Genomic DNA, 20,590 nt, shown 5'->3' with positions numbered 1-20,590 from the left:
TGGAGAAGATTCATAAATTCTTTGTTAGGGTCGATGCCGATCTGATTTTGGGCCTCCCGATTTGCACTCGCAATATAGAGGATTTCTGGTCCTGGAATTTCGAGAAGAAGGGCATTTTCACGGTCAGGTCTGCGTACCGCATGCTTGTTGAAACCAAACAGAGGAGAGAGGCGTGGCTTGATGGAAGAGCTTCGAGCTCTGATACTACTGCTGATAGCAAAAGTTGGACCACAATGTGGAAAGTGAAGGTACCATCTAAAATAAGAGTCTTTCTATGGAGATTGGCAAAGCAATCGCTTCCCACTTCTGATCTCTTGCATCATCGGAACATGTCAACTACTAGTACATGTGATTTGTGTGGAGCTGCTGACAGTTGGAGGCATTCTTTGATTGAGTGTAGAATGGCCAGGTGCGTCTGGGCTCTCTCAGATGAGGAAACAGTTGAACATATGTGTGCTACTATGGAACCTAGTGCCAAGCGATGGATATTCACGATGTTGGAGTCTTTATCTCATGAAGATTTCGTCAAAATGTTGGTAACGTTGTGGGCTATATGGACTGCTCGAAGAAAAGCAATACATGAGGGAGAGTTTCAGAGTCCGTTGTCTACACATGCTTTTGTTCAGCGATACATGACTGAACCGTCGGCACTAAAACCCCAACCTCCGGTGATTACATCCCAGACGGTACCCATCAGATCTCGCAGATGGATCCCACCTCCGAATAATCATGCGAAAGGGAATGTAGATGGTGCTGTGTCGAGAAATAATAGAGTCGGTTCAGTTGCTGCAATTTTCAGAACGGGTGACGGTGTCTACCTCGGTTCATCTGCAGTGGTGTTCCCGGGAGTGACTGATCCAGGGATGCTCGAGGCACTAGCATGCAGGGAATCTCTTGCACTGGCAACTGATCTTATGATCCATGATATGGTGGTGGCGAGTGACTGCAAACAAGTTGTTAAGGACTTGGCGGATGGAACTGGCGGATGCTATGCTACATAGTAAAGGAGATTAATCTGCAGCGCTCCACTTTCTCTAGTATCTCGTTCATCTATGAAGGACGAGAATCGAACTCAGATGCTTATAACTTAGCTCGATATGCTCTTTCTTTAGGCCAGGGGCGACATATATGGCTCTTAGAACCCCATGATAGCCTGTAAATTTGGCTGTTAATTAATAAAGCGAGCTGGTTACACTCGAAAAAAAAAAAATGTAACGGGTACCACGGATCGGGCGGAGCACACGACGCTTTCGGACACCACCACACTGCCTTCTCCACTCGTCTCTCTCGTCACGATAGCGACTTGTTCCTCCAATCCATGGCGCCTCCGCCGCGGCGAAACCCCGACGGCAACGGCAGCAGGCGGAAGGTGAGCACCACCACCCACCATGTCTCCGTCCACCACCTCTCCCCGCGACGCCGCGCCTAAACCCTAACCCTGTCCCCTGTTACCCGCCTCGCAGCACGAGGAGCCGTGGCTCGCCGCGGGCATCCGCCCGGCCAACTTCCTCCCGGGCCTGGCCATCGGGTTCCTGCTCGGCCTGCTCCTGGACCTGTCCTCCTCCTGGCGACCCAGGTTCAGCCTCGGCCCGGCCCCGCCTGCCTCGGCGTCACGCGGCTCCAAGCGGTCCGGCGGCTCGTCCGCCGCCCCGGGTGAAGAGCTTAAGATGGTAAGCTGGATTACGGGGTTCTGTACATTGTCATCTCACATTTTCTGTCAGAAACGAACCACGCCCAATCTTATACAGTTAATTGACTGGTCGAATCCTGAAGGCTTGTCAGTTTACCGGATGTTTTCTACTTGACCTCCTAGTTGGGGATATATTACTGTAGTTGAAATCCCATGCGTTGCTACAGATTATCAAATTGCATTTCGTCGACATGGTTTAGCATACAGATCTAGGCCCAGTCTTCACCACTGGCACAATTGGGAGCTGCAGACTGCACCCTGCACGGATTTGAATTTGGGGAATTTAGAGTCGATGAAAGATGAGGATAGCTATAAGGGTTTCCACTTGGGCATTTATGTTTTAGTAAAAAAAAAAACAAGAGAGATGGTCTCTGTGAGGAGGAGGATGAGAATGTTAATGGACAGCCGCATGGATTGACATCTCTGCTGGAGTAAAGGATACTGGAGTGCTTGAACTGTATTTACTAGTAGCACTCTTGGTTTTCTGTTGCAATCCCACGATTATATACTTGAACTGGGTTTTGAAGCTTTGGCACCGGTTTGCAGGTTCTAGTAGTGCGTCAGGACCTGAAAATGGGAGCTGGAAAAATAGCGTCTCAATGTGCCCGTAAGTTCCCCTCTCTTGGTGTCAGCATCTTTTATTGACGACACATCTCTTTCTTTCAACTTATCCTGACCTGGAGATTGTCACGCTTTGCTCAAATTGAACTGATTGCTTGCCTATTCTGCAACAACCAAATTCTAGCTGGAGAAACTCTCGCTTTGAGACGTCCATGTACTAAAGTTGATAAAGATTTTGTTGTACTAAATTTGTAAACCACTGGACATCTCTTATGTTTTTACTAATTACTTGCAATTTTTTTCTTTGCAGATGCAGCAACTGGACTTTATGCGGAGCTGTTGGCAAGGTGCTAATGCAGTTTCCGATCTTACTTCATTAGGTAGTTTTAATTGAAGGATGTATACTGTTCTCTCCACCAACTTTTAGCTTACTTAGGAACATGTAGGGTTGGACTGACACTGGTAAAAATGCTGGTACATGTTGATTGAAGTTAAAATCAATTCATTGCCTTAGTACCACACCAGTTTATTGACTGTATTTCTGCATGGAAGTCAGTGTCGTATTTTTTTTTCATCGAAGGCCACAAACAAAAGTATCTTGCGGAGATAATTGTTAAATTTAATTTTGCGTTATTATGCTACTCATAAGTATTCCATCTTCCATCTAGAGCATAATCTTTAAGAAAGGCTTTACTTTTTCTGTTGGTTATGTTTTCAGTGAAAGCAAGCCTTTTAAAAAAACTAGTGATGCAGTAGAGACAATCTAAAGCTTTTAAAGTGAGGAACGCAAATTTAGGAAGTGGGGTGGACAGGAAAGTGATTGATTAATCAAAACATTCTGGTCTTTAATTAGTGCTGTTCCCAGTCAGGAACATGTCACATATTCTTGTACCAAAGCAAAGTATCCTAGTGTCCATGGAATGCACTAAACTCCTAAAGCTCTAGCAAGATAAGAGGTGCTGTTGTCAAGAACGTGTTTGCCTCCCTTGCATCCTTCAGTGCTTTGTACAGTTGAAGAATTTTCTGCCATCTTCATGATTCATTTGATGTATCCCTTTGCAGCAACCGGGGCCTTTTGAGACAATGGGAACAATTCGGACAAGCTAAGATTGTCCTGGCATGCAAGAACCAACAGGACATGTATGCATCTCTCTCAGGATGTATGTTTTATTGAGCTGTACTTGCTAGATTATGATGTAGCATGCATTTTTTCCATTCTATATTATCAGGAACAGGATAAAAGAAAGTGCAGAACACCGAGGTATCCCTACTTTTGTTGTTGCAGATGCAGGACGCACACAGGTTTGTTTTCTTTCTGTGCTGGGGATTCTTTGGGACTTGAGGACATGTCGGTGATCTATTGAGGTGTAAAATAAGCCCTCATCTGGCATTCACAAACAGTAAAGACCAATTGTGAATAGTCCTTGTGGTAATTCTGCATATCAAAGTGATCAGGAGTAATCTGAATAGTTCTTGGTTAGTTGTCGTTATGGAAATTTTCTTATACTGAAATAATGTAGTTACTTTGAACATGACTTATTTTTCACCATGTTTATATCGTCGTGAATGTGTAATGCAATGATTCAAATTCATAGGTTTGATTTTCTTTAGTACTTTGTGCTGTAGCATCTCTCTTTCGATGCATAACAAATGGCTAGTGGCACTGGCAGCTATTGCATCAAAAATAAAATAGGCAGTTATACATCTAATGATTGTGATCCCATTTACCCTGGTCATCACCATTCTCTCATCTCTGTAGGTACTGGCTGGGTCTAAGACAGTTCTCGCAGTAGGGCCAGGTTAATTTCTCAAACAGAACTATGAGTTCTATTCTCTTAGCTACTCTCTGATTTTTTTTTTGCAATTGCCTGGTGCTAATTAAGTACTCCCTCCGTTTAGCTTGCTAAAACGTCTTATATTAGTGAACAGAGGTTGTAAAAAAAGAATACGGTCCTCAGGTTCTGCATGGAGTTTTGCCACTGATAAAATGAGCGAACTGCTATTCTATGAAGCCTAATAAGTAACAGATATAAATTTGGCACTATAGCAGAGCATAAATAGCTTCTTGTTGTGGTGCAGGGAGGAAAGCCGACATAGACACAGTTACTGGGATGCTGCGCTTACTGTGAGCTGCATATTGGACACGGTCAGTCTCAGTTCTCTGTTCTTCCTGAAGCTTTTCTTTCCCAACATATATGGCTTCTGTCTTGTGGTTTTCGACCAAATTTTAGAACCCTTAATAAAACCTGAGGCTCCACAAAAAAGGAACTGATAGTAACCATATTCATATTGATGCAGGTAACATCGTAGTATTGCTTGGAACAGCTACTCCAGAGCATTCAAGCATGGTTCAACTGCAAAGTGTTCCTGAGTAGAATGCCGGATAGTAGGGTAGCACCAGGCAGGGTAGCACCCTATGTGCCGTGGGCTCCCGCTTGAAGGCCAGAAGCCTTTTTGCTGTACCTGTTTCCTCACGTCAACCTGGAAGAGTGGAAGTGATTGTGCCGATCGAACTCTGCAGTGCTTGATTTAAAATTGCCATGCTCTGCATGCAACCTTCTTATCATTTGTTGATGCTAGTGCACCTCAGCTTTTTTCTTAATTTTTCGTTGCTTTCTTGCGACACTGAGCAAGTAGTCCTATTTTGTAATCCGAAGTAGGTTATCGTGACTCTACAAGTAATGGATTGCTTGCAGCTTGTGTCCAAACGGAAAACCTCCAACAGGGATCTCCCCTCAGACACTCCGATTGCTTGCAGCGTGTGTCAAAGAGCCAAGAGGGATCTCCCTCCAGTATCACCAGAACATAACGGCAAAGCATGCAGGATTCCAGGGGTGTTTATGTTACCATCTCTAGTCCAATTCTCGAAATGTGTAAACTTCGATAGAAGTAATACCCGTGGATTCTTTTCTTAGCCGTGCAAGCAGCCAGCAATGGCACATGCGCATGGACCGAAACTATTTTGGTTCCCACACATATCGATCGTGCTGCAACATTATGTGTGTAACGACACAATTTGGCTGGACATGTTCAGTTTGCTCAAATTTCCTTCAAAATTTGCACTTGCCAAACTTGGATGCTCCTTTTTAAAACATTTTTCGTTCAGAAACTTAATTTGAAACTTATTTATAGAAGTTTTGGAACAGATTGAATGAGTCCGGGCTGGACTTCACCCGTTTGCCAGCCTCGCAAGTTCACAGGGAGGCCCAATAAAAGCAGTCCCAAACGGGATACAGAGGCATCCCGCTCGGCAGTCGGCAACGGACACCAGCCCGCCCGCTCCCAACGCTGCAGCCTGCAGGGCCAGTCCAAACCCTCACATGGCCTCCTCCTCCCGCTCCCCCGCCGCCTCGCGCCGGGGCGGCCGCGCGGCGCGCCAGTCCCCCTTCTTCCGGGACCTCGCCTCCCCCATCCCGTCCCACCGCGCCGGCGGCTCCCGCTTCGCCCCCTCGGGCGCCAACGCCACGCCCTCCGCCACGCCGCCGCCGCCGCCCCTCTTCACGCTCGACGACCGCTTCGCCGCCGCCGACTTCTCGCCGGACCCCACCGCCTCCGACCTCCTCCCCGTCGCCGGCTCCCCCTCCCCCCGCGCCGCCGGCGCCGGCAGCCGCTCGCCCTCATGGGATCGCTCCCGCGCCTCCGCGCCCGGGTCCCCCATGGACGGGGTCGTCGAGCCCCGGAAGGAGATGCTCGCGCTGCCCGCGCCCTCGAGCCCCTGTACGCCCCCGCCCCCCGCGACGACCATGGCCGCGGAGGCGCCGTCGCCGGTGACCCCCGCGACGGCCACCGCTAGGACGGAGCCGCCGGCGACCGAGGGGAAGGGAGATTGCGAGGAGTGGGTCACTGTATTCGGGTGAGCAAACGATTATGCTTAATTCCTCTGCATCTGTAGTGGTTTTACAAGCTGTAGCATGTAGGCAGAGGCACGCGTACGTGGTAGATTCAGTTCTTGGAGTAGTCTGGAAATTTACTAGCACGTAGGAAGCTTCGCCACCACTTGCTCCAGTTACTGAAGAATGGCACACAACGATGGGAGGAACCATCCTCCTTGGACCTTGTCTGTCAGCTTGGTGCCTGTTGGACCTTGTCTGTCAGCTTGGTGCCTGTTGGACATGTAACCACGAGCCGACAAAGTTGCTACTTTGGATAGGTCTATTGCCCTTCTACCGGCTCCCTGATGTGTATGTCAACGAGCATTAGAAAAAAATGATCTTTAGTTGTGTGGCTTGTTATTTATCATCCTAGAGCTTGGACTTCATACTGTGAGTGCACTTTCAAGCTGGAACATGTAGGCAGAGGAACGAGTACATGCTAGGTTCAGTTCTTGGGGTAGTCTGAAAATTTACTAGTACGTAGGAAGCTTCGCCACCACTTGCTCCAGTTATTACTAAAAAAGGGCGCACAGGGGATGGGAAGAACCATCCTCCAGTTATTACTAAAAAAGGGCGCACAGGGGATGGGAAGAACCATCCTCTTTGGACCTTGTCTGTCAGCTTCGTGGTGTGATGGACATGTAGCTGCGAGCTGACAAAATTACTACTCAGTACTTTGGATAGGTCTATGGCCTTTCTACCTGCTTCCTGCTGTGTGCCTGTGTATGTCGATGAGCAGCAGCAAAATTGATCATTTAGTGCTATAGCTCGTTATTAATAATCCTAAACCATGCCTGGCACAGCAGCAGTCAAAGTTTGGTTTTATTAACATTTGCTTGCTAAATTTTGGGTGCCTCATATGCTAATTTGGTTTCTTGATGTTTTCTGTTTCCCCCAACAGATTCTCCCTTAGAGATACCAACCTCGTTCTCCGGGAGTTCGAGAAATGTGGTGTTATATTGAGACACCACTCCGGTCCAAGAGAGGGTAATTGGATCCACATATTATACCAGGTAATAATGATATCTTCAGATTACTACAATCGCTACTGCTTTCTGTTTTTTCCTTTCAATATCCTCGTTTCTTAAGTTTTCAGAACAATCATATTGCATAAGGTTGCTTCGCTGAATATTGATTTGCTCGCTAGTTGCTAGTGAGCAGCGACGCTTACATAAACTTGTAAAAGCTCCTTTATTACTTGAACCGTCTCCATTCATCACTTCTGGAAATGAGCTCGTGCCCATTCATCATCTTAAGATCCTGAAATTGAGTTTCTCAACTTGCTCAATTCCAATGTTGTATGGCTGCACAAAATTGCAGTAGAGATGCCTTTTTGTCATATTATTACTTGTAAGATTGATTTAGCCTAAGGTTGCATCTTCTTTATAACAGTTTCAGTAATTTTTCTGAACTACACCACCATGCACCTCAAGTTAGGTTCCTATATGTGTTAAACTGTTAATGCTTTGGTATACGGTTAGGTTATCCTTTGAACATGACATACATAGTTATAGTCTGGGTCACTTGGCTATGTCATTAAGCATCATATGGTCAAGTGTAACACCATATGAAATAATTTTCTTGTTGAAGTTTTTAGTATAATCTATCTGTGTATGTTTATGCATGATGGGAGTGTATAGGTTTCTTCAGCCTATAATTTAAGAAAAAGTATCCAAAAGAAACCAAGTTACAACGTAAACTCCATGGAAACCATGTTTGGAAATTACAAAAAATTCTCAAAAAAATATGGTAGGCTAGAAAGTTGATCTTTGATGTGAAATTTGATGTTCAAACTCATTTTCACTGGGAAGGTAGGAAAAAACAAATTATGCATGAATAAGGATTATGTACTGTTTGTTACTACTATTCATTGCTGAATTTGGGTTTTTTCACACCCCCAGCTGAGTTTGATTTTGAACTCAAAATTTTACATGTTTGTAGAATATCACCTCCACAACATACTGTACTTTTTCAGATCTATTAGAAACACAGTTTTCATTTGGTTTTCACCAGTTTCCACCTTAAATTGGATACCCCTGATATTTTCTCTTTACTTATGGGAAGATGTGGTTCCCTTGATATGCTTATGACATCTGCAACCTAGCTCTTTTCTTTGACATCTCAATTGCGCTATGTGCATCCCTCACATGATAGGTTTCTACATTGTTGGTCTGACAACCAATTCCTCTGGCCTTATACATCTTAAGCTGACAATTGTTTTTACAATCTTCTTGGTCTTGCAGCACTCCTACGATGCACGGAAAGCCCTCCAAAGGAACGGTATCCAGCTAAGCAGCGGCGTCATAATTGGAGTAAAGCATATTGATCCAACACACCGGCAGCAGCTGGATGACCGGTTCACTGGAATCAATCAGGGACGCTTCATGGTTTCCCTGCCTTCAAAATCACTTGCTCTGAAGAGCACGGGTGCATCAAACCAGTTAGGAGCCTTGCCGCGCCCGTATGATCCGAAGTCTTCCACAAACGTTGTCAGAGATGCAGGGCGTCGCGCAACTGGCAGTGTTGCCGCTCCAGCAAAATCTATTGTAACGAACGTGATGGACCTGATATTTGGCATTTAGTTTGCCAGATCAGGAACCTCCTTTCGGTGTTTGATCCTGTTGTGTGATCAGTGTCGTCTCATGGTGGATGTGTGAGTGGGCGAGGTTGTCTGTGTTGCCAAAGGTTCGGGAGCAAATTTGAGAGAAAAACTGGAGAGTAAAATTTTATTTTCTTTGGCAATGTAACAATTATAAATGTGCAATTTTTCATGTTTATGTTATGATCTGCCAAAGTGTGGGCGGCTTGTGTACTTTGCATACTTGTGGGTGCTGTCATGAGCAAGTCATGAGAGATGTGCAGCTCACATGAAACTGAGATCTCAATATAGATTATTTTGTCCATTATTTAGAATCTACATATGCTCTGTTCTATTTATTATAGGGATTATTATATTGTCTAGATAGAACTACTGTAAGAAAATTGAAAACTGTATTGTTTTCTGTAATGCCAATCTGTCGATTGGATATTAGTTGGACTTGCTGGATCTAATGTAATGGTGTTGTCTGATTGGATTGCTTGTTTCTTTTGCACAGCAGGGGATTGTTTTTTTTTTTAGATCCACAGCAGGGTTTTTGTTTCACTGAAGGAGAGGGAATTATCCTGCTGTAGACTGGTACTGAGTAGCGGCCTTCTGATTGGCTAGTTTGCTTGGAAATATGTCATCGGGCCAATCAGAAGGCGTCTCCTTGGTCAACAGATCAGTCGATGAAAGAGCGCAAGACACCCACGGTCCTGATTCCTTTTTTCAGCGAATCTTACAGCATCTTCAAGAGAGGCTGTAAACTAGTGATGCGCTAAAAAAACTGTCAATATACAGCGCGGAACGCGCTTTTGCGCCCTCCAGCAGACGCTGCAAAATAGGCTGCGCTGTAAATATTTTAGTGCGAAGCGATTCTTTCCACGGCGCCAAAAAAACGACTCTGAGCCTCGCCTCCACGCTGCGAGGAGGAGCTCCGCCGGCCGCGCCCAGCCTTGCCCAGCCTTCCGCGCGGCGACTACCTCCTCCACGCCCCCGCCGCCGCCGTGCTCGCCTACCTCCTCCACGCCCCCGCCGCTGCCGTGCCCAGCCCGCTCTCCCTCCGCGCGCCGGCGGCGAAGACGCCCTTCGCCTCCGCCGCCGCCGTGCTCGCCTACCTCCTCCACGCCCTCGCCGCCGTGCCCGGCCCGCTCTCCTCCGCGCGCCGGCGCGAAGACGCCCTTCTCGCCCCGCCGCCGCCGTGCTCGCCTACCTCCTCCACGCCCTCGCGCCGCCGTGCCCAGCCCCGCTCTCCTCCGCGCGCGCCGGCGAAGACGCCTTCGCCCCGCCGTTCGCCGGCCCCCCGCCGAGGCGCGCCACCGCCGCGGGCGCGTTCTGCACGTCGCTGCTCGAGGGCCCCGTGCTGCTCTGGGCCGGAAGGCTCTCATCCCCGCGCAATCCCAGAATAGAGAGCACGGGCAGAGCACAAACTGGAGGAGGCGCACGAATGCCGAGCGCGCCAATCTTGTTTGTTGGAGATGAATGAATGATGCGGCTGTATCCCCGCGCAATCTCTTCCTCGCTGCTCGAGTTTATTTTTTAGTTGATTTTTTCAGATTTAAGTGTGGCATGTTTGATCTTGTTTGATGTATGTATGTTGAAAAAACTTGTTTGTGGAGCTCTATTTTACAGCCTCTGGCGAAGGGCTGTTTTTGACTTCTTTATTTGCGCTGTAAAATAGAGCCTCCGGCGAAGCTCGCGGCTGCGTCGCAACAAACAAAAGGAATAAAAAATATTCCTATTTCCGCTTCTTCTATTCAGGACATCATTCCTGTACTATTTTTTAATGAAAAAAAGGGCTATGTATCGTATTTATACTTAATGCTCTCTAATTCTATCGGAATTCCTATAAGAATTTGTTAGGGGTAAATTCCTTGAACTGATTGATCCATAGCCTTAGGGGAGAGTCCCTTTTTGACTCTGTACCCTTGATTCCACTATGATTATTGATCAATAGTAGAATAATTCCTTCATAGAAATAGGAGACATAATTTAGATGGATGCTGTATCCGGAACGAGCGCGCTGCAAACGACTTTTACAGCGCCAAATTTTAGAGCCTCTGTTGGAGATGCTCTTATAGCACGGGAAGTATGCTTTACATATTAGACCTTATCCTTTTCCGTAATAATTACATTAATCCCCAGACATACGTACACAAACAAAGTGAGAGACTTTTGCATAATTGTTTTTTTGTTTTCAAAACTAATGCCAAGGCAGACTGGGGAGCATCATCTCAGAGCACCATCTCCATCTTCGACGTTGTCCACATGCAATTGGCATAGATCGAAGTCCATAATCACTTCAATATTTTATCTCTTTATCGTTGATCGAAACCGCATGTTTATTTAAGCCCGCACTGGTCCACATGCCTATATTTGTTACTTATGAGTAGTTCATTATGTTTTTTTAGGACATGAGAGAACCCTAGTAAATGATTTTTCATATTAGATTGCAGTTGATGCTGACTAATTTCTATTGTTGTGATTCTGTATTGGTAATTTATGAACATCAACAACATGTTACTTTGCCATTTGTAGCCTCATAGTGTATTGAGCAGAGAATGCCGAAGTGACAAGAAACAATTCCCCAAGTCTTGGTTACTGCGATTATGGAACTTAATGGCCATGGTTAGGATTTATCTTAATTATTCCTAACATGTAGATGGTTATGTGTTTACTGTGTACTTACAAGTAATACATTTGTCATGGTTATTGCACTATACTAAACTTTGGATCCACCCACCTAAGAACAAACAAACAATATATCGGAAAATAACTAATTTATTAACAATTAACTATCTAGACATACTTGAGAATATTGAGCTTTATTAACTGTGATCATTATCTTATCCTTGATCTAATACTGAGGATTAGGCCATCTTTGAATGGTATTTACTTTCTGCTATTTACTTTATTCAAAATTCTTACAACAAAATATTACTCAAACAATCCTTTGAACAACTTGCAGCTAATTCCGTACTATTTTCACACACCATTGCCTCCTTGTTGGGTTTGATAATCTTACTTATAAAAGAATGTTATAAATGGCTCCCTAAACTTATGGGTATCTTTTGATCAATCTTAGTGTTCGAATTTGTACACGCATGCACTTCAACAAGGATTCGGTAAATTTCATAGAATTCCCGCATGAGAACAGCTATGCGCACGATGTTTCTCACCCATGACAATGACATCCGGCCGTGTCTAATCTGATTGTTGGGCTATCACACGGTGCAGAGGAAGCATCGGATGAAATTCATACATGAAACATTGTAGAGTAGTAGAGCATTTTTGTTTCCGCATTGCGGTTGAAATACGTGTTTGAAAATTTTGAAGTTAGATATACTACTCCCTCCGTTCCTATTTAATTGACTCGAATTTAATATAAAGTTGTACTAAATTCGAGTCAATTAAATAGGACCGGAGGAAGTACTATGTAACATGAGGTAGCAGAAGCTCACTAGGGTATTTTTGGGTAGCTATGATTTCTAAGTGTTCTACTACCAGAATTTTATAAGAGTTCTCTTACCACGAATAGCACGCTCTCCCAGGGTGCTATCCGCAAAAGTGCAATAAATCCCAGACACTGGACTCGGCTCCAGTGGGTTCCGCGATCGCGAGGGTCTTCGTCTCCGCCTGCTGAGATTTCTCGTCCTCTCCCCACCTCCGCACACACAATGGCAGAGACCGAGGCCGACGCGGCGGCGGCGCCCTCCGCCGCCCCCGGCCGCCTCCGCAACGCCTTCGGCGGCGTGCTGTGCGCCTTCACCCTCATCCTCATCGGCGTCCTCGCCTTCTCGATCCGCCTCTTCTCCGTAAGATCTGATCCACACCCCGTGCCCCCAGATCCAGTTCAGCGCTCCCGGAATCGTGTTTTTCTTACTCGTCTCTCGTCGTTTCGGCGCCGCAGGTGATCAAGTACGAGAGCGTGATCCACGAGTTCGACCCCTACTTCAACTACCGCGTCACCCAGGTTCGATTGCTCGGTTCCGTTTTCTTTTCCTTTTTGTTCTGGAGCATGTGCAGCTGAGCTCCCAACTCGTAGGGTACTGCAATGTTCACTTTTGACCTGTGAATCTGAGCGCGGCTGTCGGAGGGTTCTGGGTTTTGGAAATTGACCACTGTGTGTCTGGTCGATTCTGTATACTCTATCGATGTTTAGTGGAAGTATAGAGCAAGCAAGTAGTTAAAGTGGAACATAAGTAGATGGCGTGAGTCAGCTATACCTCTATCTGTTCTAAATTTCCCCTACTTGTGCAGTTTCTGTCGAAGAATGGAATCTACGAGTTCTGGAACTGGTTTGATGATAGGACATGGTAAGAGCCTCATACACCACTAAATCATTTAGCACTATTCTGTGCAAGTTACTTGTGAAGTGGAACATGCACTGTGAGTACAGGCTGAATTTTCTTCTGCTGCTTCTGTTTTATTAGGTATCCCCTGGGCCGTGTGATTGGTGGCACTGTGTATCCTGGGTTGACATTGACAGCTGGAAGCATTTGGTGGTATGTTATCATAGAAACATGCTCTCCCGCTCCTTCTAATGACTGAAATGTGCCTGAAATATTTGATTGGTCTACTAGGTTGGTCAACGCTCTTAACATTCCATTGTCAGTGGAGACCGTATGTGTGTTCACAGCTCCAATTTTCTCAGCATTCGCTTCCTGGGCTACTTACCTATTGACAAAGGTTGCTTTTTAACAGAAGCATACGTTCTCACACTAGTCATTCATCTGGAAGTTCTGTGCTAATTACTGTAGCTTTATTTTTTCTATAGGAAGCAAAGGGCACTGGAGCTGGATTGATGGCAGCAGCGATTCTGGGAATGGTAAATTGCACTAACGATTTTTCTTTTGGTTCTTATGTCATGGTGGAAGTGGAAATATGAATACTTCTTGATGAAGCTAGAGCATCATTTGGTAGTTTCAGCTTTACCTGTCTTTGTGTGGGAACATAGAAGTTTCATTTACGGAACATTCTATTAGCGCTTATTGATTTTGTTATGCCAAGCCAGTATTTATAGAATCCTTGGAAGTTACTCAATGACTATATGGTGTCATTGCCACTAAGAAGAACCCTGGCTGAGGTCCTCAATTATTTCAAGTTCACAATCTGTAGAACTGTTTCAGGATCCTTCTTTTGCCCCAAATGCGCCACAGGTTTAGACAATTTGTTGTGTTTCTTAGAATGCTGCATTACCTACAAGTGTAATCTTATCTATCATTATTTGCTAGAATGCTGCATTACCTACGAGTGTAATCTTATCTATCATTATTCATTGATCAAAATTCCATCCTCTCTTGGCATTGTTACAGGTCCCTTCGTATATCTCAAGATCAGTTGCAGGCAGCTATGATAATGAGGCTGTAGCAATATTTGCCTTGGTGTTCACATTTTATCTGTATGTAAAGGTAATGGTAACCTCATGTTTCTTCAGTTGGCCTCTTGTTAACATAGCATTATGTACTCACTTGTTTGTTAATAATACGCAGACACTGAATACAGGATCACTCTTTTATGCAACGCTCAACGCTCTCTCATATTTCTACATGGTAAACTTGTTGATTTTGATCTGTTGTTTCAAAATGAATTTTATAATCATGTACTAGATTTTTCCAGGTCTGTTCTTGGGGAGGCTACACATTCATCATAAATCTTATTCCGATGCATGTGCTCTTGTGCATTGTAACCGGTCGTTATTCTTCACGACTTTACATTGCATATGCACCCCTTGTAAGTGCATACAATTGTGCTCTAGCAAAGAAAATAAACGTATATCAATTGAACATGTTGCTAGTACCATTTGTTAGAAAATTATCTTACTTGATTAACTAATCTTATTGCAGGTTATATTGGGAACACTTCTCGCAGCCTTGGTACCTGTGGTTGGTTTTAATGCAGTATTGACATCTGAGCACTTTGCATCCTTTCTGGTACCTACATTCACGTTCTTATGCATGCCTTCTCTTCCTTGCGATTTCCTCTGTTCAGCAAAAAATATTAACCCATTCACTCTTTCAGTTTTCTTGAAACTGGTCTTAATGAAGTTTCTTGAATTGTTGAATTTTATACGTGTTGCGAAAACAACATCAGTTACAGTGACGAAATGTGTTCACTGGATGTCGATTCTTTAGGACCTAATGAAAAGATGCATTAACCTTTTTTAGTCCATCTGTAAAAATGCACAATAAAAGGCTAGATCAAGTTAATGCTACTCCCTCCGATCCATATTACTTGATGCTAAAATGGATGTATCTACAACTAAAATGTGTCTAGATACATCTATATTAGCGTGAATACGAATCGGAGGGAGTACTTCATGTAAGTTAATTAAGCCATCTCTTGATTGGACCAACAGTCCGGAAACACTACAAACTAACATGAAAAGCCATTTAGAATGCATAATTCTGGCGTGTAGCAATCACAGTTTTCCTTGAAACTGATAACAGGAGCACAACCATCTTGCCTGTTCCTGTCTTTGTAACTAGCTGAGGTACTGTACCTCGGTCTCCATCTCCAAAATCCCAGTAAAGTGACCCATCAATGGCAATAGCGAGGCCATACATAATAAACCCCATTCCCGCCATCTATGTATAATGAATACCTACTCTATTCACAATATCTGTGCAACTGCGTTGCGTGCACAGACTAAGGAGGTACTGAATCAATAAAAGATGAGGCTTCTTTGATGAGAGAATAGCCAAAATACCACACATGAAAACCGAAAGTTCCAAAATACCACACTTCAAAACCAAAGTGCTAAAATACCACCCTTTTCCAGTTTTTCATGCCAAACTACCACTAATGACTAACTGAGACTAACTTTCTCACAAAAAGACATAGATACCCTTACCTTCTCACCAAAATGCACTAAATTCATCTCCTTGCAGCACGGGTGGGTGGGGCCAAGCAGTGGCGGCCGCTAGGGTTAGCAGAAGTGGGTAACGGCGGACTGGAGTAGGGGACGGGAGACTGTCAGCCGGGGATGAGAGAGTGGCGGAGAGGCGGGGAGCTAGGGGAGTGGCTCGCCGATGGCATCCCTAGCTGCGGGCATGTACTAGTGCCGCCACGTTCTTCCTCACATAACAGAGAGCACGAATTGTTGGGCACGGGAATAGCTAAGAAGTAAGAATATTGATGTTTGTTTTCTTTTTCTTTGTTCAGGGGCAGTTTTGGTAAGTTGAAAAAACCTGAAGGGTTCACTAAGAGAGTTTCTTTGACAAATGGAGGGTAGTGGTAGTTTGGCATGGAAAAACCAAAAAGTGTGGTATTTTGGCACTTTGGTTTTTAAGTGTGGTATTTTGGCACTCTCGGTTTTGATGTGTGGTATTTTGGCTATTCTCTCGGAACATATCCTATAGGAACTAATCCTATAGGAATCTTGTAGTGCAAATTCTGTAGGAATAAAACATTAGGTCATACCTCATGGAAAAATTCCTTTGGCACAATCAAACACAACTCACCTTCCTAGAGGATTCAACTAGCCATGGCATCTCAATCCTATGCTTTTCCTATCCTATGAATCAATCACAACTAACAAGGCAAGACCATGCTAGCCTATTCAAAGAAAGTCTCCACCCCCATCTCTTAACTTCACAATAATTGATAGATGTGAAGAAAATGCAATAAGTGCACTCTTGATTTCATTGATAACAGTACACTTGTATTGCAGGTGTTTATAATCCTTCATGTGGTTGCCTTTGTTTCTTACATCAAAGGACTTTTGACTCCCAGGCTGTACAAAATGGCTATGACTCTTGTTATAACTGTTGGCATGTAAGTTTCTGACCTTATCTATCAGCTAGAAGGCATAAGGAACTATTAAAACCTAGATAGGTGTTCATATTTTAAAACTACCAAACAATATCCCAAAAATATAAACATTTGTTTTTGTTGAACTGGTGGCATCTCATTCACCATATGTTAACCGAGAGTTCCTTCCTACAGGGCTGTTTGTTTCGCTGTGGTAGCTATACTTGTAGCATTGGTGGCATCTAGCCCAACAAAAGGCTGGAGCGGGCGCAGTTTGAGTCTACTTGACCCGTAAGTTCTTATGCATCTTATCAAACAAAACTTTAGTTATCTTGCTATTTCAGTTGAATGAACTGTTTGGGGGAACTGCTAAACATTTTTAATCAGCTACTCACTAATTAGGTTTTTTAGTCGTTTAAAAGAATTACATTTGATGCTCAATGAAATGCAGTTTCTCACTAATTAGTATAGTTTACATCTTTGTTATGTGCATTTTGCTTTGTTTATACTGTTCTATTAGAGTCCATTTGCTCTGGTTCTTTTTTGTGCTAAAAGATATTGCTTTTCTTACAGAACCTATGCAAGCAAGTATATTCCCATCATTGCCAGTGTCAGTGAACATCAACCCCCTACCTGGCCCTCTTATTTCATGGATATCAATGTTTTGGCCTTCTTGGTTCCTGCCGGGATAATTGTAAGCAATGCACCTTTTGAATTGGAGGTGATTTAGCACCAGTCTAATTTCTAACCACTCGCTTTTTGACATGATCCACAGTCATGCTTCTTGCCTTTATCCGATGCAAGCTCATTCATGGTCTTGTACTTGGTCACTGCGGTCTATTTTTCTGGAGTGATGGTAAGTATATGTGGTACATAAATCATTTAGTCCTATGTTTTTCAATGCTTATGTATTAACTTCTCGTTATGTTCATTTTCTGTTAGGTTCGACTTATGCTTGTCCTTGCTCCTGCTGCATGCATTCTATCTGGGATTGCTCTCTCCTCAGCTTTTGATGTCCTCACACGATCAATGAAATTTCAGCTATCAAAATTATTTGATGATGGCTCTGCTATTGTATGGTTGCTTCATTCCCTCCAATTTTTGTCCTGTCTGAATTGAATCACTAAGTTTCTTCTAAAACAACTTATTGACAACTTGTTTATTGTGAAACTGAAGTCAGGGAATGGTAGCACAGAGGCTACTAGTGCTAGCGCAGTTAATACAAATTCATCAAAAAGTGAAAATAAGACTGAAAAATCCGAAGCAGCCCCAAAGGAAAAATCATCAAAGAAGAACCGGAGGAAGGAAAAAGAAGTGACAGAAAGTGTTCCTGCCAAGTCTAAGAAGGAAAAGAGACTTTCTGTTCTTCCTTTGGAAGCATCTGTTATAGGCACTTTGTTACTGATTATATTAGGTGGTTTCTACGTAGTAAGTTCACTGCCCTTAGTCGTACCAGAAAATTTTCTCTTTATAGATAGATAGATGGATTAACCAATGCCACTTTTGCAGGTCCATTGTGTTTGGGCTGCAGCTGAAGCATACTCTGCACCTTCAATTGTGTTGACATCTCGTTCGCGTGAGGGATTGCATGTTTTTGATGATTTCCGTGAAGCTTACGCATGGCTTAGCCATAACACAGATGTTGATGACAAGGTATGATCAACCCCTTGGGTTTTATCGTTATGTGTACTGTTTTTCTGTTCTTACAGCAAGATGCTCTGCTATAGGTTGCATCCTGGTGGGACTATGGTTATCAAACAACTGCTATGGCCAACAGGACTGTGATTGTAGACAACAATACCTGGAACAACACTCACATAGCAACAGTTGGTACAGCGATGTCATCCCCAGAAAAAGCAGCGTGGGAGATTTTTGATTCTCTAGATGTCAAATATGTGCTTGTTGTGTTTGGAGGTTGGTTCTTTATGGACTTGAAAAAAAAAGGAAGTGCATGCCTGAAACCAGCAATCTCTTGACATGTGAAATTTTCTTTTACAGGGCTGGTTGGCTACCCTAGTGATGATATCAATAAGTTCCTTTGGATGGTTCGCATAGGAGGTGGTGAATTCCCTCACATCAAGGAACCGGATTATCTCGTGAGTACTGAATTTCTTTCTTAGATAGTGCCCTACACATAATTTTGTTAGCAGTAAGGAGTAAAGCAATGTTGAAACATATTCAACATAGCGTATGGCATGCCTTTTCTGATTTGTGTTGTGCTATGTATTTGGTAGAGAGATGGCCAGTACCGTGTCGATGCTCAAGCAACCCCAACTATGTTGAATTGCCTCATGTACAAGCTTTGCTATTACAGGTATGGCTCATAGAATTCAGCAGCATAAGTTCAGTTGACTTCACCATGCATGCTCTTTTGACATTTGCTTACCTTTGTTCCCCTCAGGTTCGTTGAGACTGATGGGAAAGGCTTCGATAGAGTAAGAGGATATGAAATAGGAAAGAAGCATTTCAAGCTAACACATTTTGAGGAGGTATTGCGATATTACTCTCCTAACCATTAGCTAAAGTTGGTTTTGGCCTTTTTTTCCATCCTTTGCTTTTTGTGCTTACGTATCATGGTGCTGAATGAAGGTGTTCACGACGCACCACTGGATGGTCCGCATTTATAAACTAAAACCTCAAAAGAACAGGGTCCGAGCCAAGTTGAGGAAGTTGAAATCTGTAAGCCTGCAAAACCTACTAGTTTTCACACCTATGCTTTCTTAGCTCAATCCTACACACATCTTATGATTTTGTACCTGCAGGGTTCCAAATCAAGTTCTACACTTGCAGCAGGCCGAAAGAAGAACCCATGGCAATGAAGTGAAAACTTGTTCCATTTTCTTGAAACTTGATATTGTAGCTCAACTGCACTAAGCTCAAATGAACCAGAATACTACAGAACTAGATTAGAGATATCTGCATTATTGTGCTCGGAATTTGACCCACTGGCTGAACCAGCCAAGTGCTGATGAGAATTTTTGACTGCTGAATTATGATTCTCTCCCCATTTGTTGGGACACTCCTTATCAGGTGTCAACTTGCACCAAGACGTTAGTGTCTGCATGGACACATCACACATGCCCGGTGCGATAGATGTAGTTTCTCCATACATGAGTCCAGAAATTTGATGTCAGTTAAGCTTGAGCACCTCGAGGTGGTATATTGCATCTCAACCGCTACTCAAAGCAGTACTAGGCATGGCAGTGAGGTGACCTGTTGCACAAATACAAGAATTCAATCACAACCGAGGTTGGAAAATCGAAGTAAATGGAAGTGCAGTAGGCATGAACTTCCGTATGCGACCACTCAGCACCAATTTAACAAACATGTCAATGCTCCCTTAAATGCCAATATATTTGAAAAACGTAACACTTTTAGTTTTTGTACTGACAAAATATGATGCCCTTGTGTAACCGACATGTGGAGTCTGGGGCCACATGTCGATGGTACATGGCGTGACATTTATGTCAAAGCACAAACATAAGTGTATCATTTTGTGAAATTTTTATGAACCCTAAGATAGTGATTCTAACTAGTTAACTATACAAATTGCTTGCTTCGCATTGGAAAAAAAGATTACTTCGCCTCGGAGAAAATTTAGTACCTCGAAATCTCTATGATCTTGACCTCTTGCGCCAGCAAAAAACCCTCAAATGCCTAAAATTTTCTACATCTCGGCACGAGCTACCATAGGAGTGCAAGATGGCAAAGACTGAGGCTTCCTTCCCCAAGTGTGTTGTGGCGGTCGGGGAAAGGGCCACCTTGGAGCTCTGACGGCTTAGACTAGTCACAGTGTGAGTATCATAAGTAGTATCATACATGCCATGTTGGCAAAAATCTGACGTGGCACCCCAATTAATGAGGTGAGAGATGAGAGTGGTATCATAATATGATACCGTATCATAGCACGTAAAACTAGAAAACTTAATGGCAAACACATCATGTACACACATTTGCATTGAGATTCTACAAAACATGAAATATGATGATATTATGATACTATCTTATGATACTATGCATTGTGAGGTTAGTATCATAAACGAGTATCATGTGCATGATACTAGTGTATGATACTTCTCATTGTGACTGGTCTTAGAGAGAAGATGGAAAACCTACGTGTAGGCCGGGCAGGGATCC

General features: G+C 43.7%; 2 protein-coding genes across 3 annotated transcripts; both read left to right on the top strand.

Annotated features, from left to right (window-relative positions):
* The first annotated feature begins 1,219 nt into the window (after positions 1-1,219).
* Positions 1,220-8,935, top strand: LOC127326770 (nuclear pore complex protein NUP35). 2 transcript variants are annotated; one of them, XM_051353566.1, is made up of 10 exons: positions 1,220-1,369; positions 1,464-1,670; positions 2,237-2,297; positions 2,562-2,598; positions 3,314-3,391; positions 3,481-3,553; positions 4,011-4,050; positions 4,331-4,376; positions 7,025-7,136; positions 8,367-8,935. In XM_051353566.1, exons 1-10 carry the CDS (start codon positions 1,319-1,321, stop codon positions 8,703-8,705), a joined length of 1,044 nt encoding a protein of 347 aa, XP_051209526.1. In that variant the 5' UTR covers positions 1,220-1,318; the 3' UTR covers positions 8,706-8,935. The 2 variants fall into 2 exon arrangements, with proteins under 2 accessions (XP_051209526.1, XP_051209518.1); XM_051353558.2 differs by lacking the exons at positions 1,220-1,369; positions 1,464-1,670; positions 2,237-2,297; ... (3 more) ...; positions 4,011-4,050; positions 4,331-4,376 and adding an exon at positions 5,498-6,104.
* Positions 8,936-12,296: 3,361 nt separating this feature from the next.
* Positions 12,297-19,479, top strand: LOC127326779 (dolichyl-diphosphooligosaccharide--protein glycosyltransferase subunit STT3A). Its single transcript, XM_051353577.2, has 23 exons — positions 12,297-12,516; positions 12,612-12,674; positions 12,962-13,017; positions 13,135-13,206; positions 13,285-13,390; positions 13,479-13,529; positions 14,017-14,112; positions 14,194-14,253; positions 14,321-14,434; positions 14,548-14,634; positions 16,374-16,477; positions 16,649-16,744; positions 17,027-17,147; positions 17,229-17,309; positions 17,396-17,527; positions 17,630-17,881; positions 17,963-18,106; positions 18,181-18,367; positions 18,452-18,549; positions 18,688-18,767; positions 18,855-18,942; positions 19,043-19,132; positions 19,216-19,479. The coding sequence occupies exons 1-23, from the start codon at positions 12,379-12,381 to the stop codon at positions 19,270-19,272; spliced, it is 2,373 nt and encodes a 790-aa protein (XP_051209537.1). The 5' UTR covers positions 12,297-12,378; the 3' UTR covers positions 19,273-19,479.
* The last annotated feature ends 1,111 nt before the right edge of the window (positions 19,480-20,590 follow it).

Source organism: Lolium perenne, chromosome 1 (genome assembly GCF_019359855.2).
Source record: "Lolium perenne isolate Kyuss_39 chromosome 1, Kyuss_2.0, whole genome shotgun sequence".
NCBI lineage: Eukaryota > Viridiplantae > Streptophyta > Magnoliopsida > Poales > Poaceae > Lolium > Lolium perenne.
This window is presented reverse-complemented; position numbering and strand designations above follow the sequence as displayed.

Bases quoted from the DNA above. Each gene is read 5' to 3' on its own strand.
- LOC127326770 (XM_051353566.1), top strand. From the start codon at position 1,319: ATGGCGCCTCCGCCGCGGCGAAACCCCGACGGCAACGGCAGCAGGCGG. The intron at 3,392-3,480 runs GTATGCATCTCT...CTATATTATCAG, and splicing joins TGCAAGAACCAACAGGACAT to GAACAGGATAAAAGAAAGTG. The intron at 4,051-4,330 runs GTTAATTTCTCA...GTTGTGGTGCAG, and splicing joins AGTTCTCGCAGTAGGGCCAG to GGAGGAAAGCCGACATAGAC.
- LOC127326779 (XM_051353577.2), top strand. From the start codon at position 12,379: ATGGCAGAGACCGAGGCCGACGCGGCGGCGGCGCCCTCCGCCGCCCCC. The intron at 12,675-12,961 runs GTTCGATTGCTC...CTACTTGTGCAG, and splicing joins TCAACTACCGCGTCACCCAG to TTTCTGTCGAAGAATGGAAT. The intron at 13,018-13,134 runs GTAAGAGCCTCA...CTGTTTTATTAG, and splicing joins TGGTTTGATGATAGGACATG to GTATCCCCTGGGCCGTGTGA.